The sequence below is a fragment of the Ptiloglossa arizonensis genome, chromosome 8 (genome assembly GCF_051014685.1).
Source record: "Ptiloglossa arizonensis isolate GNS036 chromosome 8, iyPtiAriz1_principal, whole genome shotgun sequence".
In the NCBI taxonomy this organism is placed as follows: Eukaryota; Metazoa; Arthropoda; class Insecta; order Hymenoptera; family Colletidae; genus Ptiloglossa; species Ptiloglossa arizonensis.
Genome location: NC_135055.1, coordinates 3664579 through 3680940, shown reverse-complemented (window position 1 = coordinate 3680940; position 16362 = coordinate 3664579). Strand labels below are relative to the sequence as shown.

Below are 16362 nucleotides of genomic sequence, written 5' to 3'. Positions count from 1 at the left end.
AAAAGGGAGAGTAGTAGAGAGGGGATAAGCGTGAGAGTACCGTGGAGGGAATGAACGCTAGAGTAGTACGGAAGGGAGAGCGTTTGAGCAGCGTAGAAAGGGAGAACACAAGCGTAGAGGAGAGGGGATGAACGTGAGAGTAGCGTATAGAGAATAAGCGCTGGAGTAGTATGGAAGGGAGAACGTTTGAGCAGCGTAGAAAGGGAAAGTGCAAGAGTAATGGAGAGGAGATGAACGCGTGAATAGTAGAGAGGGAACTAGCGCTAAAGTAGCGTAGAAAGGGTAAGCACTAGAGTAGAGTAGAGAAGGTGAGCGCTAGAGTAGCATGAAAGGGTAAGCGTAAGAGTAGTGGAGAGAGGATGAGCGCTAGAGTAGCGTATAGAGGATGAGCGCTAGAGTAGTATGGAAGGGAGTGCGTTTGAGTAGCGTAGAAAGGGAAAGTGCAAGAGTAATAGAGAGGAGATGAACGCGTAAGTAGTAGATAGGGTGAGCGCTAGAGTAGCGTGAAAGAGAGAGCGTAAGAGTAGTGGAGAGAGGATGAGCGCTGGAGTAGTATGGAAGGGAGAGCGTTTGAGTAGCGTAGAAAGGGAGAGTGCAAGAGTAATGGAGAGGAGATGAGTGCGTGAGTAGTAGAGAGGGAACGAGCGCTAGAGTAGCGTAGAGGAGGTGAGCGCTAGAATAGAATAGAGGGGATAAGCGTGAGAGTAGCGTAGAGGGGCAGAGCGCTAGAGTAGCGTAGAAGGGAGAGCGTTTGAGCAGCGTAGAAAGGGAGAACGCGTGAATAGCGCAGATAGGCAAAGCGCTAGAGTAGCGTAAAGGGGTAGAGCGCGAGAGCAATGGAAAGGGAGAGAGCAGCGTAGAGGGGAGAGCGTAAGAGTAGCGGAGTAGAGAAAGAGCGTGCGTGTTCCGTGAAACCGGTGAGACATTCGATGTGGAATTTCGTGCGATTTTTCGGGGCAACCGCGGCTGGTTGATCTCGGTGAGGATCTAAACGAAGAATTTTGAACAGGTATGTACACGAACGTCTTTCGAGGACAACGCGACCATTCTGCGAAACAAAGAATGAAATTCTGGAACGGAGGTAACCGAGGCACCGCAACCGTTATGCTCGACTCGTGATGTCGAACGACCGTGGTACAGTGCTATTCTTCTCCCTGTACCCAGGAGAATAAATACTTGAATAAATACTTGAGATTTCAGAGCGTTTTGTGCGCTCCTGTTTTTTGGGGTCTCAGGTGCACTGTTACGAATGTAGCGAAAGTAAATGGGATTTTTAACACTAGAGCTACCGACGGACGCATTCCTATGTGCATTAGACTGCATACACGTATTCCCGAAACCGAAAGGAGAAATAGCAAATTCATTTGCGAATATAATTAATTAGCATTAGAAACAGGACAAATTTATTCTTTTGGTAGTACGGTGTTAAAATACTTCGTTTCGAATGTTCCATTTACTCGGGGACACAGCGAGACTTTTGCATTTCAAATTAAATTAATCTCTAGGATTAATATCGTTTTCCAGAATGGATCTCGAAGGGTATTATTTTCGGTACAGAGTATTGATTTTTATATTGTATATTTCATTTAAAATTACAAGGAGCCACGATTGTATTACGTCGTACGGTATTCACCTACATTATTCTTTATCGATGACGTCAAACGACCTCCTTACCATTTTTTCCGATATCAAAGGATTTCGAACAAATACTTGGGAGTCCAGCGTCAGCTGCATTCTTTTGTTCGTTGGATCTCGAGTGCACTATTACGAATGTGGCGAAAGCCGATATGTCTTTAAAATACTCCAAGCTTCTAAAGTTCATAGCTGGAATCCTACAATGAAATAATCTTCGTGCCGTAGCCACTTTTATACCAACCGAGTTCCTCTTGTAATTTCTTCGTTTCTCATAAACTAGAACCACAGGAATCACATTAGTCGTGACCAGTTTTCCAAAACACACATCACTTAAGTTCGTACAACTCTTGCAATTTTTATTATTTTCATTTATAAAAAATCGTAAATATAGTACAGATGTAGACAAACACGCGTGGGAAATTTTCATTGCGAAAAGTCTTACGGTTTCTTCGGGAAAAAATCAGGAAGAAGTGCATATTTTTCAATCAAATTATCGGAATACCCCCATAACAAGAAAGGAGGCGGGGGTGTAGCGTGAAACTATTCGCCACCCGTTCCATTCGATCACGAATTTACGAGGTTCCAAGGAGTACGGAGTCCTGGCGAGGATTCGTCGGAGATATTCGTCGATGTTTCACGTGCCACCGAAAAGCTTCCCGGAAGAAGCACAGCGAGCGAGCCGAAAGAATTGGCGGCGAGAAAATACGGGCGAGAACTTGATTTCGGATAGGCGGAACGCACGGACGATCCTCTTGGCAGAGGATCAAGCTGAGGCGAGTCGCTTAACGCTGGAGCCTGATGTATTTTGTTTCAGACCCTTTGGTTTTGGAGGAAATGGTACCACGTATGTAGGAACGTTGGTAGAAGGTCTTAGGATAATTCGGAAAGCCGAAGTATTTTGTTCGAAACTTTTCAACTTCGACGAAAACGCACGAGAATTGTTCAACGTCGTATACCAAGAATAACGCGACTGTGAGCACTTTGGAAAGATTCGCGAAATTCATTTTGGTGAAAATCCTTCGATTCGAGAGTTTCAAGCTTGTGATTTACAAATATGCGAAAATTGTGGAAAGTTCTCTCGAATTTTCGGGTAATCGAGAAACTGGAAAATAAAAATTGTACAACTTGTTCGTTTTCAATATTTTTTATTCAATATTTTATTAATCATTTGAGGGATATTGTTTTTCCACACATAATACTGACAAAAATCCATTAATTATATTTCCAAATAAGATAATACAAAATTAAACAAACATGTGCAAAAGTAATTTTTGTTTTATATTGTTGTTTCGTTCTCTCCTCCTATCACTTGGATCTCTGGAGGAGAGATCCTTTTGAATGATTTATCCCCGTACGAGCCCCCAAATAACTATTGCTCTGATGTGGTATATTAAAGTATATTTAATAATATTATATATTACAATGATGGTAGTGTTAGATGTAGTGTCAGTGGTTAGTTTCGCTGGATACGTCTTTTAGTTGTCTCGTCTTATCGTCTTTTTAGTCATACCGTCCGCGACACACTCTTCGGACATACTCCCGTCGTCATACTTTGTCATACTCTGTCATACTGTGTTCCTACGTTCTTCTCGCGCTCTATATAGTCATTCCCATTCATTCTCTTTCATTCCAATCCTCAGTCTCTCTCACTTCAGACATTCGGCCACGCTCGGCCATCCCAATCACCTGTCTTTTCTAAACACTCTTCACTTTCTCCGAACCACATGTATTTCCTTTCATCCCCATGCATTCTCACGCTCGGTCGTCGCACAAGACCCTTTGTAAAGGATACTCGTGCCTTCCAGGAAAGCTAGCGAGCCGATCGGCGCTAAATGTTTACTTCAACTCGAGTCCAACCGCGCACGTTATCTTGTTTAGGCCTACGCTCGAAGCAAGCCTAAGCGGACGCCGAAAATCCGATACTACAATATCATACAGATTTTCAGTGACCACCTTGTATAAAATATTTTAGAAACATTCTGGAAAATGTAATTTTAGTATTCGTAAATCTCGATATAGTTCTTTTCACAATCATTGGTTTCCAGTATATTCTAGAACAGAAGATCTTAGGAGTGTGAATCTAGTCAGTTGCAATTAGGATCATCGATTCTCGCATGAATGTTCATGTAGTCCAATTTGGCCTTCGATTTGTTCCATTTTTAATTTACAAGTAGTTCTAGAATCGTTGTCTTAATTTAATTTTCGAATTGTGTACATTACTTCTACGCAAGGTGATTACCCACCTGAACTCGGGTATCCCTGGTGGGGACTGGATGACGCAACAATCTAGTCCTCTCTTGTCATTCAGTTTATCGTGGTTTGTCGTGTCGTGTTGTTCGGTTAGCCTTCATGAGTCCGTTCGTATTCCTTCTGATACTGCGTTCTTCTTCCTCCGAGAGTGAATCAAGAATTGTGTTTGCACCAAGAATAATTGCGAGCTCTCTGGAAAGTTTCGCGAAGTTCGTTTTGTTTAAAATCCATTGTTTCGGGAGTTTCCAACTTGTGATTTACGAGTATGTGAAAATAGTGGAGTTTTCTCGAATTTTGAGATAATCGAGAAACTCGAAAATAAAAATTTACAGTGTTTGAGAGTTTAAGAATCTTATGGAGGGAACGAGAGCCAATATACAAGATGGCTTGTCAACATTGGAAAATAAGGTTAATCAAACTGCGATATGAATTTGTTTAAAAATATTTTTAATACACTCTGGACAATGTACTCTTAGTACTCGTGAATCTTGACACAGTCTTTGTGCAGTTCGATCGTGCTTTCTATTGGTTCAATTTTTAATTTACAAGTCGATAATTGTAGAATCGTCATTTTAATTTAATTTTCGAATTGTGTACATTACATTTACGCAAAGTGACTGCCCACCTGAACTTGGGTATCCCTGGTAGGGACTGGATGACGCGACAGTCTAGTCCTTTCTTATCGTTCAGTTTGTCGAGGTTTGTCGAGGTTTGTCGAGGTTTGTCGAGTCGTGTTGCTCGGTTAGCGTTCACGAGTCTGCTCATATTCCTTCTGATACTACGTTATTCTTAATTCGAGAGTGATTTTGTTTTACTCCTTACAATATATCATATTTACACAATTCGACTCGAGTGTCTTAAAACATCTGAATGAAGAAATTCAGTCATGGATAATCAACCATTCAAGGATTAATCATCGAGGAGGTATTTGTACATTTATTATTATTTATTCTTTTAAAACTTGGCAAGTCGAATTATTATTCTGTCAATCTTTGTAAGGACTGCTATCGAGCAAACTATTCGCATTTCTTCTAGTATTACGTTCTTTTTAATTCGAGAGTGTTTTTTTTTTCTCCTTACAGTACATCATATTCATACAATTTGACTTGAGTATCTTAACACCTTCGCGTACAATATCGTGTAAGACTCGTGAATTAATTCGGGCTATACATAAGAACCGTGAGTGAATCTTAAATATATTTTCTTCAAAATATTAAAAAGAAACCCTTGTATAATGTTTTTGAAGAGAAAATTAACGTTCACGAGGACACACGCGTTACCGAAATTTAAATTGTAAAAATCGAATTCTTTTTTCTTATTTTCTTAAAGTTCGAAGTGTGTAAAATGCTATGTTGAAAAAATATTTCGAAATTCAAACATTTAGAGAAATTGCAGCGATAAATAAACTTGTTTCACGTTTTTCTCAAAATTATATTTTTCAAACTGGTCGACACGAATTCTCCGGAACTGTACATCCGATTTACTTCAAATTTTATAGAGATATTCTCCATAGATTATTCTACAATGTAAGGTACGATTTTTTTAATATGTTAATTATTTAATTTTTTATAAACGTTCGAAGCCGTTCTTTTGGCTAAAAATGATTGTTTTCTCTTCAAACTTCGACCAATCCTACAATTATTAAAATTTTCGGAAAAAGTAGCCTACATTTTAGATAATAGCCTCCGGTTCATGAACCGACAACAATTTTAATTCAAACCTTCCAGTTCTTGTCAACTGTAACGACCAACAAACAATGTTTCATCAGAAGGAAATAGTGAATAACTTCGCCATTTTCTACAATTTTTACTTTTGCAAAATTGTAAAACGAAGCTGAAAGTTATATTTATATTCTCTGAAAAATACTACATTTTTCATTTAGTAACTATTTAGAAAAAAATTCGCAAAATTTACCCATTTTATGACGTCTGAGTGTGATATCCTCCCTTAAGGACAATTAATTTAATCATGTGAAGAAACAATTGAACAAATGTGCATACTTTCATGTAAACCTATGCTATCGTACCATATAGACTAAATTGCCGTGCAATTATTTACTCGAGTATTGGTTGAATATTTCTTCGACTGTGTTTTCCAGTTGAGGAGCAATTCAATAAGTATCTGCGCAATAATACAAGTAACAGATGATTGGTCATTGAGGTGGTATCAGTGAAGTGTCGTGTATTTGTCGCGAACCGGAAGCACAAAAATATCAGTCGTTAGAGCGTTCTTCCACGACGACGGACGGAAACCCAATAAAAATGTCGTGTTGGTTGCAATGCAACTGTCGTTGTGCAATACAATGCGTTTCGTGAGCGCTCGAAATTTTTCGAAGTCTAGCCGAGAAATCATTCCTTCTTGCCATTGGCAGAAGTTCGTGTCTGTCGCGATCGTCGCTCTAATGGCGACAAACTCGCGTATACAAACTCTCGGAATTGTGACTTGGTTAAATATTTTTAAGGGGACGAAACTTTGAAAACTCGATTTTTTTTCCCACGCTTCCTCGAAGTCGTATGCACCGAGAATATGCGTCGGTGTACAAATTGACGAAGTTGCAGAAATTCGAATAAAATAATATCTCGACGAGGAATACCAGGTTGTTCAATAAGTTTTATCGTTTTTTCCATTGTACAAGATACTTGTACAGACTATAATAAGTGAAATATAATTCCTTTTAATCTTCCAATATTAATTTCTCCAAAATACTATATTTTATGATACTAGGTTGTTCAACAAGTTTCGTCGTTTCTTTCATTGTAGAAACATACCATGACACTTCAACTTTGACAAGTGTAAATATACGAACGAGTCGACAAATCTACATGAAACTTCACACATGTTCGTCAAATAGTAGTACCATCCTTAGAAAAATAAAACGACGAACCTAATAATTCCATTTCTTATCGAACGATGAAACTTATCGAGCAACCTATTACTCCCTCCTCGTGTTCGATTTTGACGAAACGTTTTATTACACTCGAACAAGTGTGAGTAAAGAACAGGTATTTTGATTTAACAATAGTAGCAGAATTTTGAGGGACGAAACTAATCTCCAAAGTTTGCATCCCCAACACTGTCTCTAAAACAGGGAGATGAGAGAAGGTAGAAGGAAGTTTTTTAAAATATTATATATTCAAAATCATTTCGATATCTCTAAAAATACACGATGTGATAAGAGTGTAGAGTTTGATGAGCTCCGTACAATGCAAAATGTTTAATACAAAAAAAAAACAAATGGTTTCTAAACTCTTGACAAACTTCGCTCGAAACTAATATTCTACAATATAATAGAAAAAGAATTTATAGAACAAAAATCGATCTTTTCAAAATTGGGTTCGATAAGCTCCGTACAATGCAAAATGTTTAATACAAAAAAAAACAAATGGTTTCTAAACTCTTGACAAACTTCGCTCGAAACTAATATTCTACAATATAATAGAAAAAGAATTTATAGAACAAAAATCGATCTTTTCAAAATTGGGTTCGATGAGCTTAGTACAATGGAAAATATTTAATACAAAAAAAAAATGGTTTCTAAACTCTTGACAAACTTCACTCGAAACTAATATTCTACAATATAATAGAAAAAGAATTTATAGAACAAAAATCGATCTTTTCAAAATTGGGTTCGATGAGCTTAGTACAATGGAAAATATTTAACACAAAAAAAAAATGGTTTCTAAATTCTTGACAAACTTCACTCGAAACTAATATTCTACAATATAATAGAAAAAGAATTTATAGAACAAAAATCGATCTTTTCAAAATTCTAAAAATTAGTCGTCGTCATTACCACAGTTCTAGGCAAACTTTCCTCGTAGAAGGTAAATCCTTTCATGTCAGATTATTCTTACGGTCGAGTTGTTAAAGGTTCCCGACTACACGGTATTCGACCCTATTCAACGTCACGTCTTGTCGCAGTCGCTTACTGTCACTTATCGTTGTACAGTTTCAATGTTGTTTCCCGAAACTACCGTGCAGATATATTCTATTGTCGTACTAAAAACGGTGTGCGAGTCTCTCGCGCGGATTCCAACAACGACGACAGAAGACCAATGAACGAAATTACATCTAGCTGAAACAAGTCCAGCGTAGAACGTAACGTTCCTCGAGGACCAGGTAGGATGTTGTCCCTGTCCACATTTTCACACCGAAAATTCGGTCTCACGGTGTTCTGGGAACAGTCGTCGAGTTGGCCACTGCTTCGAGAAGCAAACGAGGTTACGCAGTCTAGCGAGCCAGCGATGACAACAGCCCGCATAAACCGTAAAGTATAAAATATGAAACTCGCGACGGTGTACGATCCATCCTCGCCTATTTCGCGACCACGTTTCTTCGTCTAGTTGTTAAGGCGGCGGATACGCAGCAGCAACTTCCCTACCCATCCGTATAAACTTCTTCCGCGACGTATACACGATGCTTCGAAGAAAAATGTTAACACTTGTGCACGGACAAAACTTTTTCCGTGAAACGGACCCGACACGATTTATCATATTAACAAATGTACTCCGCTAACGGTGTATATCGCTTGTTATTGTAACAAATGCGATAATCGTACGCGTAGCCGAGGAAGTATTTATATATATAATATATTTTTCAAACATGTGTCTATCTAATGTAAAGAAACATAATACAAGAGTGAGTGAACATTGTAAAGTAATATTAATGAAATCTAATCGTAGAGAAAGCAAAAGTTTGTAGATTTCCACGACTTCGTGTTATTTTAACAATTTTTCTATCGTTACGCTTCTTTTCCTTCGGGGTGATTTTATTATTTATTCACTTACTGTATTACGCGCGAAAAGTTTAAGTAGAACTTATTTACGTAATATTTGTTTCGCTACGTATGTACATGATTTTTTTTTTTTTTTTTTGTAACGTATTTTAAAATCTTGTCCGGGTGGTTTCGGAGCTCGAGGTACATTCTTTTCGATATTGTTGCAAGCAGTGGGAATTTTCAAAAGAATACGTATTTTCATCAGTCCCTTTGGTCGTGTCGAAAGTCCCCTTCCAATTTTCTACGGAAAGAAAGAAAAAAGGATAGCGATGCGTGTACAAATCGTCTCATTATGTGTTGACATTTTTTTGAAGCACCCTGTACTTTGTCGCGAGTATCCACGATCACGGGAAGATGAAACCGTGGCTCGGCAGAGATCGATGCGAGAAAATTTCGACCCTTCCAAAGTGTATTGGACAACGATGAATATTTAACGGGTTTTTCTCCCGCGTGACCTATCTGCAGCTCGTGTTCTACTTCCGGTAGGAACCGAACGACCCACCAATGAGGCACGAAATTATTTCTTTTCTACCTAGCTTTTATTTATCGGGAGTAGTTTATTTATTTGGGGTAGTATAACAGGGTGTTATGTTTCCTTCGTGTTCGAAGTGCGGAATAATTATAGAAAAAGAATTGACGAATGTAAACACGGGGTTGTAATCGACGGTACAACCGAGAAGATTACGATTCTAGACGAAAATAAAAAATAAATCGAAAATGTAGAGTAGATCCTCTCGTTCGAGAGAAATTCGAAAAATTGAGGAATGTACGACAAATGATACGTAACACTGAAATTTTCGATTGATTGATTTGTTTTAATTTTGTTCTACGTTCTTGAATTTAAAGTGTACAAAATTAGGAGAGTATCAAGTGGTCGATCCAGGCCACTGATAGAAGCTCTCTTCGTTACAGCGTTTAACTACCCCCACTATCCTAACTTTTGTCTCTTTATGCAAATCTGAAGGCACACAACCTCTGTGTCATATACGTAGTGTCGTGGTATCGTGGCATTAAAGTTGAAGTCATTCTTAGTTCGATTGGTAGTGTGAGAAGCGAGCTTGAACGTCTAATTGATTTTGCTCTAGCGCAACAAAAAATCAGAAATTATTCCGACAGGTTGATTTGTGCATTCACATTCAGTGGAAGTTTTTGCATACTTTTCAGAGTTCTATACGACACTTACATACTTTGACCTGTTTCTTGACTAGGGACCTTGGATAAGATACTAGTATAATGAACTTGGTAGCCAAGGTGTTAAGAAGGTGGGATACAAGGTAGGAGTAATAAGGACTTCCTCAAGAATAGAGGAACTCTTAAACAGGATCAGGAGGGACTTTCAGCCCAAAGTTTCATCCTCATTCGCGGTTGAACTTCCTGGCCCCGTTTAAAATCGTAATTGCCGAACTTACAAAAATTCCCATACCGTCGTGCAACGGCTGCTGTCAGCTTCCGTATCGTGGAAAGAACGCGACCTATATTCTGGCGGAAGGATCCGTAGAAGGAATTTTACATGAAGCAGTATGTTACAGAGACGTTGTATGATAAACGACGAGGACAGAAATTTTGAGAAAACTCGTAGAATTTACAACAGTGTGGAATTTCACCAAGTACAAAACACTCGTATAATGTACAATGTGACAAATTGGAGATATAGTTTCCTTGTAGCGAAATATTATGAATTGGTTTAACGGTTGAATCGAAATTTCAAGGATAATTGTATACCGATAGACGGTGAATATCTGTCCATAATCTCGTTGATCATCATAAAGTGGCTGTCCTATTGGACACACGCAAGATAATCTTTCTTTATGGTACCACATGTCTCTCAACTCGTTTCCTTCTTTCTACTTAAAATATCAATCTCATGTGTCAAGGAAAATGTACCCACTTTAGTGGGTGAGTAGTTGAAAACGAACACAGTATACTTGTATCTGGATAAAAAATAGAAAATGGAATGTATTTATGGGAAAATGAAAGATCTATCCCAGAAAAAATTCCAACCGCGTTATTATCGTACGCAAGTGTTGTATATAAAAAAATAAGAATTAGAATGTATTCATGGGAAAATGAAAGATCTATCCCAGTAAAAATTCCAACCGCGTTATTATCGAACGCAAGTGTTGCATATCAAAAAATAAGAAATGGAATGTATTCATGGGAAAATGAAAGATCAATCCCAGACAAATTTTCAACCCCGTTATTTATCCTTTATGAAAGAACTTAGCACAAAGGTATTCAACACTGTCCACTTTTTACTGATCTATTTACATAACCACGTGACTCTCAATCCAGAACTGATCTTTTCTTCTACCTAGAATACCAAACAGGTCGTGCATAGGCAAAGATATCACCTGGCAAATCGAACGCAAGTATTGTATCTATAAAAATTAGAAAATGGAATGTATTCATGGGAAAACGAAAGATGAATCCTAGAGAAAATTCCAAGTTCCATCGAGCCAGGTAAATAAAGGATGTATTTTTGCATAGGCAAAGATATGGACTGGAAAATCGAACGCAAGTGTTGTATATATAAAAAATAGGAAATGGAATGTATTCATGGGAAAATGAAAGATCAATCCCAGAAAAAGTTTCAACCCCGTTATTTATCTTTTATAAAACAACTTAGCACAAAGGTATTCGACACTGTCCACTTTTTACTTATCTATTTACATAACCACGTGACTCTCAATCCAGAACTGATCTTTCCTTTTACCTAGAATACCAAACAGGTCGTTCAAAGGCAAAGATATCATCTGGCAAATCGAAAGCAAGTGGTGTATATATAAAAAATAAGAAATGGAATGTATTCATGGGAAAACGAAAGATAAATCCTAGAGAAAATTCCACGTTCCGTCGGGCCAGGTAAATAAAGGATATATCTTTGCATAGGCAAAATCCTGTCAAAATCGAACGCAAGTATTGTATATATAACAATTAGAAAATGGAATGTATTCATGGAAAAACAAAAGATAAATCCTAGAGAAAATTCCAAGTTCTATCGAGCCAGGTAAATAAAGGATATATCTTTGCATAGGCAAAGATATCACCTGGCAAATCGAACGCAAGTATTGTATATATAAAAATTAGAAAATGGAATGTATTCATGGGAAAACGAGAGATAAATCCTAGAGAAAATTCCACGTTCCGCCGGGCCAGGTAAATAAAGGATATACCTTCGCATAGGCAAAATCCTGTCAAAATCGAACGCAAGTGTTGTATATATAAAAAGTAGGAAATGGAATGTATTCATGGGAAAACGAAAGATAAATTCCAGAGAAAATTCCAAGTTCCATCGATCCAGGTGTGTTTCGCCCTTCTTAAGATCCGAGATCAAGCAGAAATTGTTCGATCCTGTCCATGTTCTACTTATTCATTGCATCGAATGTCTCTGAAAACCAAATATGATCTTTCATTCTCCCTACAATAACCGTCTCACCTCCGACATCGATAACACGAGCAAAGAGCTTGTCACGGGATCACCTGGAAACCCGACGACAAATCCTCCCAGCGGTAACGCGCGCACGAACGCGCGGCGAACGGGGGAAGCGTGAAGCGGGAACGCGGCGCGCGACAGCGTCAAGCTTTATGCATTATGTTTTATGAACACGCGGCGGTACCGCGTCGTCGCAAGTCCACGGACTTAATGCACAGCCTCGTTTGTTCCCCGAAGTAATAACGCCGAGCGACTCTCGCTGCCTTGCACGCCTGTCGTTCGCTACCTCTTTGGTTCTCGTTTCGTTACCACGTGCGCGCGCGTAGAGAGTAGAGGCAAGGAAAGACGATGGACGAGGGGGGGTGCGAGGGCCAACCGAGTCTGCGCGCCCCGTTCGTTCATTTACGTTAAGAGCAACGAAACTGTGTAACATCTTTAGGAGAAAAGAACAAGATTCATCTCTGCCCACAGACGAGGTTTGCTCGGGAAAATCACACCGCGACGCCTTCGACGATAGCGTGAAATTGAATTGGCTACTTCGAGTCTCGAGACCAGGATGGTATCGGTCCTTGTATCTGTCTAGAGGACTGTTAAAAGGGCCGGTCCGGTAACACAATAATGGCACAGAAGGGCGGTTTAAACAAGATATTAATTAAGCGATAACGCTCCGTGCAAGTAGCTTTGGGAATGCTTCTTGGCGTTGTTTGGTAATGTAGATGGCGCCACGGTAGCTGAAGAATATGGAAAGTGTTTCGTAGAAAGTGTTGTGAATTTAGGTGTGAAAATATCGTCGAACAAACAGCTTACTACTCTGTCGTGAGTGGATAAAGTTGAACGAGTGGATTTCTATAGTCATTTTGATTTTTTCGGCGATGATAGGTCTTTCTGTGCGGAAGACGCCCATAGGCGTTTAGAGAACGTACTTTAGAAATAGGATCGCGAGACATCCGCATACGCGGTGTACCGAACGTACAAATCTGCGTAATGAAAAGGTTGATCGCTTTGTCAGTCGACAGAATGTTCGATTGACCAGTTAAGAACATGTTCGTTGTATAAATTAATAATGATATTATTATAAATTTTATGGAGTGCGAACTGTACCTAGATAAACTACCTCCATTATTTTTAAATATTGTATGAAACGTACCTGTGTACAGATTGTATCTCCAATTTTAAAAGAACTATTACCACAGTTATGTTTCTCTATCGATTGCACAGAACCTTTGTGCACGATACTTTTTTACTATATCGAACAATAGCGGTGATATTTCAAGTGGACAGATTTCGCGATCCACTTTGTATACAGGGTGCCCGCAACGGTTAGTAAAATCGAGATGTAGACGATTCTGTGTGCAAATATAAATAGAAAACGTGGAATGACAATTATTTTTTCTTTTTTTTTTTTGCACAGGACTTCGTATTCGAGAAAATCGATTTCGAAAACGCGTGGGTTACGCGTGCGCTTACGGTTGAGTCTCGGCTCAAGGATCTGCTCTGTATACACTTATCGTGTTTGCATTTGTGTATAATAATATTGAAATGGTATTTCTGGTTGTAAATTATTGCTACATATGTAATCAATATCTGTAACGTGTTTCGGTTAAATGAAATTTCTAAACCCCTGAAAAATTACGAAATAGATTTTCCAGAACGTCTAGACTCCTTAGAAGAAAAAAAGTTAATTCCTTGTTTTTTATTTATTTTTACGCCCAGAAACGCCCGCTTCGACCATTTTTCAATTAAACTCGTAATTGAAAGACAGACAATTTTCGTTACCGTTACTCGCCTAGTGGTCGTGGTTATTTCCAGATCCGACACGTATTAATACATTTAAAAACAGGTAATGTTCGCAGCATCGTGAAACCTGCATTACGTTTCCAAATAACGCTCATTTCGCGTTAATATAAACACGGTATAATAATTCATGCTTTGTACATGCTTGTTCCCGTAACGTATATAACACGGCGTTTCAGAATTAATCTGTTTCATTTTCGGCTCGCTAAATATTTATTTGAGGTGCACGCCTGTTTTCTTGCATTATTAACGCGCGAATATTCCACCGCGGCTCTCGCACGCAGTGAAAGTAATTCGCAGCTAAATCTTCCGTGAAAGTTCACACACATACACACGGTCACACACGCGAAAGAAAAACAATTTCCCTCCTCGGCGGTAATTTATTATCGCTTTAGCCTTCCGAATGAGAGCTATTTCCATTTAAAGTGTTGCGTACAGCATGTGACAACCTGATTTAATTAAATTTAAAAAAAAATTCGTGGAAACTGCCGGCTAAATATTATAAAATTACCATTGATGTCAAATACACACACGCGGGATGTATTAAAGAGGATAAAAAAAGAGGAATTGTTGATACTTTTTTATTCTCTATTTTTAACGTATTTTTTATCCAAAGTTATCGGGATGTCGATCGAAAGTATCTCGTGTTGTCACAAAGTGACCATTTTTATTTGTATGCAAGTCACCCTCGTTGTAATTCATTCTTGCCTTCGTAGAGAACGATGATCAAATTTTACGTAGCAGTTTATCGCGTTGTCACGATCGGTAAAATAGCACCTGTATTTAAAAATTTATATTCTTTATTAATAATACGTTGAAGCTTGTTAGATTTAATTTGTGGTATAATTTCGTGTTGCAGATGGCAAACGACAGTATGCAGTACAGATCCAGATACTTCGCGATCCCTCAGGACGACGATTCGATGGTGTCGAAATCCACGATAGAATTCAAGGTGACGAGCGACATGTTCCGAAACGGAAGGCTGCACCTGCGTTGCACCGCCTCTATCTCGGACGTCTACCGGAAATCAGCTGACATCGAAATCAACGAGGACGCGCCACGTATCGCGTCCATCACGAGAGACGTTTACTCACCACCACGGGGGCATCGTGAGTAAACGTTCTCATTAATAATAAATTGTGCTCATAACACCGGGAACATTTAACTATTTAGACAGTGATGTAATTGTTGGCTCCATTTTCGAAATGAAATCGTTTCGCGTTACAGGTACTACTGTTTGACGAACATGTGTGAAGTTTCGCGCAGATCTGTCGACTCGTTCGTATATTTACAGTTGTTCGAAGTCGAAGTATCATGGTATGTTTCTACAATGAAAAAAACGACGAAACTTGTTGAACAACCTAGTATCGTAAAATATAGTATTTCGGAGAAATTAATATTGAGAGATTAAAAATATTTCACTTATTGTAACGAGTGAAATCACCACGTTTCCTACTGTTTGTACAAAGTCCCTAGAGGGGGACATCAGAGATTAATTGCATTTTACTGGTGTTTCGAATTTTCATAGTACCATTTGTTATGGTAGCTCCTACGTAACACGTGAAGTCTCTACATTCTCTACAATGAATCTTCATTCGTACAGTGGATCCTGAGAGTCATGTCGGGAATCAATTGGAAGAAGAATGTTCCTCTCAGACTGACCTGTGAGGACTACTCTGGGTGTCCACTTTTGATGATATATCCTGTACAGCACGTAAAACCGCCACATCTCTTACTGTTTACAGTGCAGTTAAACCAGGTTACGTAGGACATATCGAGGTTGAAAAGGATTGAACGAACGTTGTTACGGTGTCTCCACTCTTCTACAGACCCCTGAAGTGCTCCTGCGGTGTCCTCGTGACATACTGCCCCGTGTACAATACGTGACCTCACCGAATTTTCTATTCATCTGTCGAAAACTTACTTCCCGACAACAGGGAAAATCTCTTCCACAAAACGTCGAAAGAATGCCTCGGACTATTATATATATACCGGTCAAATCATTCTCGTTCCTGCTTTCTATTAACTCGGTAAACATTGCTAATAAAGGAAACTCCGAGCGGTGATACGGTTCCCGTAGCCTCGTTAACAAGGTGAACTCGTGAAAAAGAAATTTAATGATTCAGCAGGTAGCTCGTTTATCCACGTTCAGTAATGGGCTCAGAATGCTTCGTATCATTTCAAACATTGTTTCAAACCTTCAGAATTCATCTCCTTTCATCGTCCCTCCGTCTCCTTCCACACCCCCTCGCCCGCGAGCGTAACAGAAAATTCCGCTTCCCTCGAGGGCGAAGGAAAAACGATAGCATTCGTGGATGAAATCACATTCAATTGAGCAACGATTCGATCCTGCTCATTTATCGGGGGCGATTCGTAGGTATGAATAGTACTAGGTAGGTGGTGTCTCGGATGAGGATGACAGGGCAACTCGAATCGTCGTACGGACGAGGATGACGAGGAGGTTACGGATGTT

General features: G+C 39.0%; 1 protein-coding gene across 1 annotated transcript in view; it reads left to right on the top strand.

Annotated features, from left to right (window-relative positions):
* LOC143150641 (uncharacterized) overlaps window positions 1–16362 on the top strand; it is a gene marked incomplete at its 5' end in the record, with an annotated part of 264811 nt that overhangs the window by 209832 nt on the left and 38617 nt on the right. The window contains one exon of the mRNA XM_076319090.1: window positions 14749–14998. Coding sequence (XP_076175205.1) covers window positions 14749–14998 — 250 coding nt within the window. The remainder of the gene's footprint in view (window positions 1–14748; window positions 14999–16362) is intronic.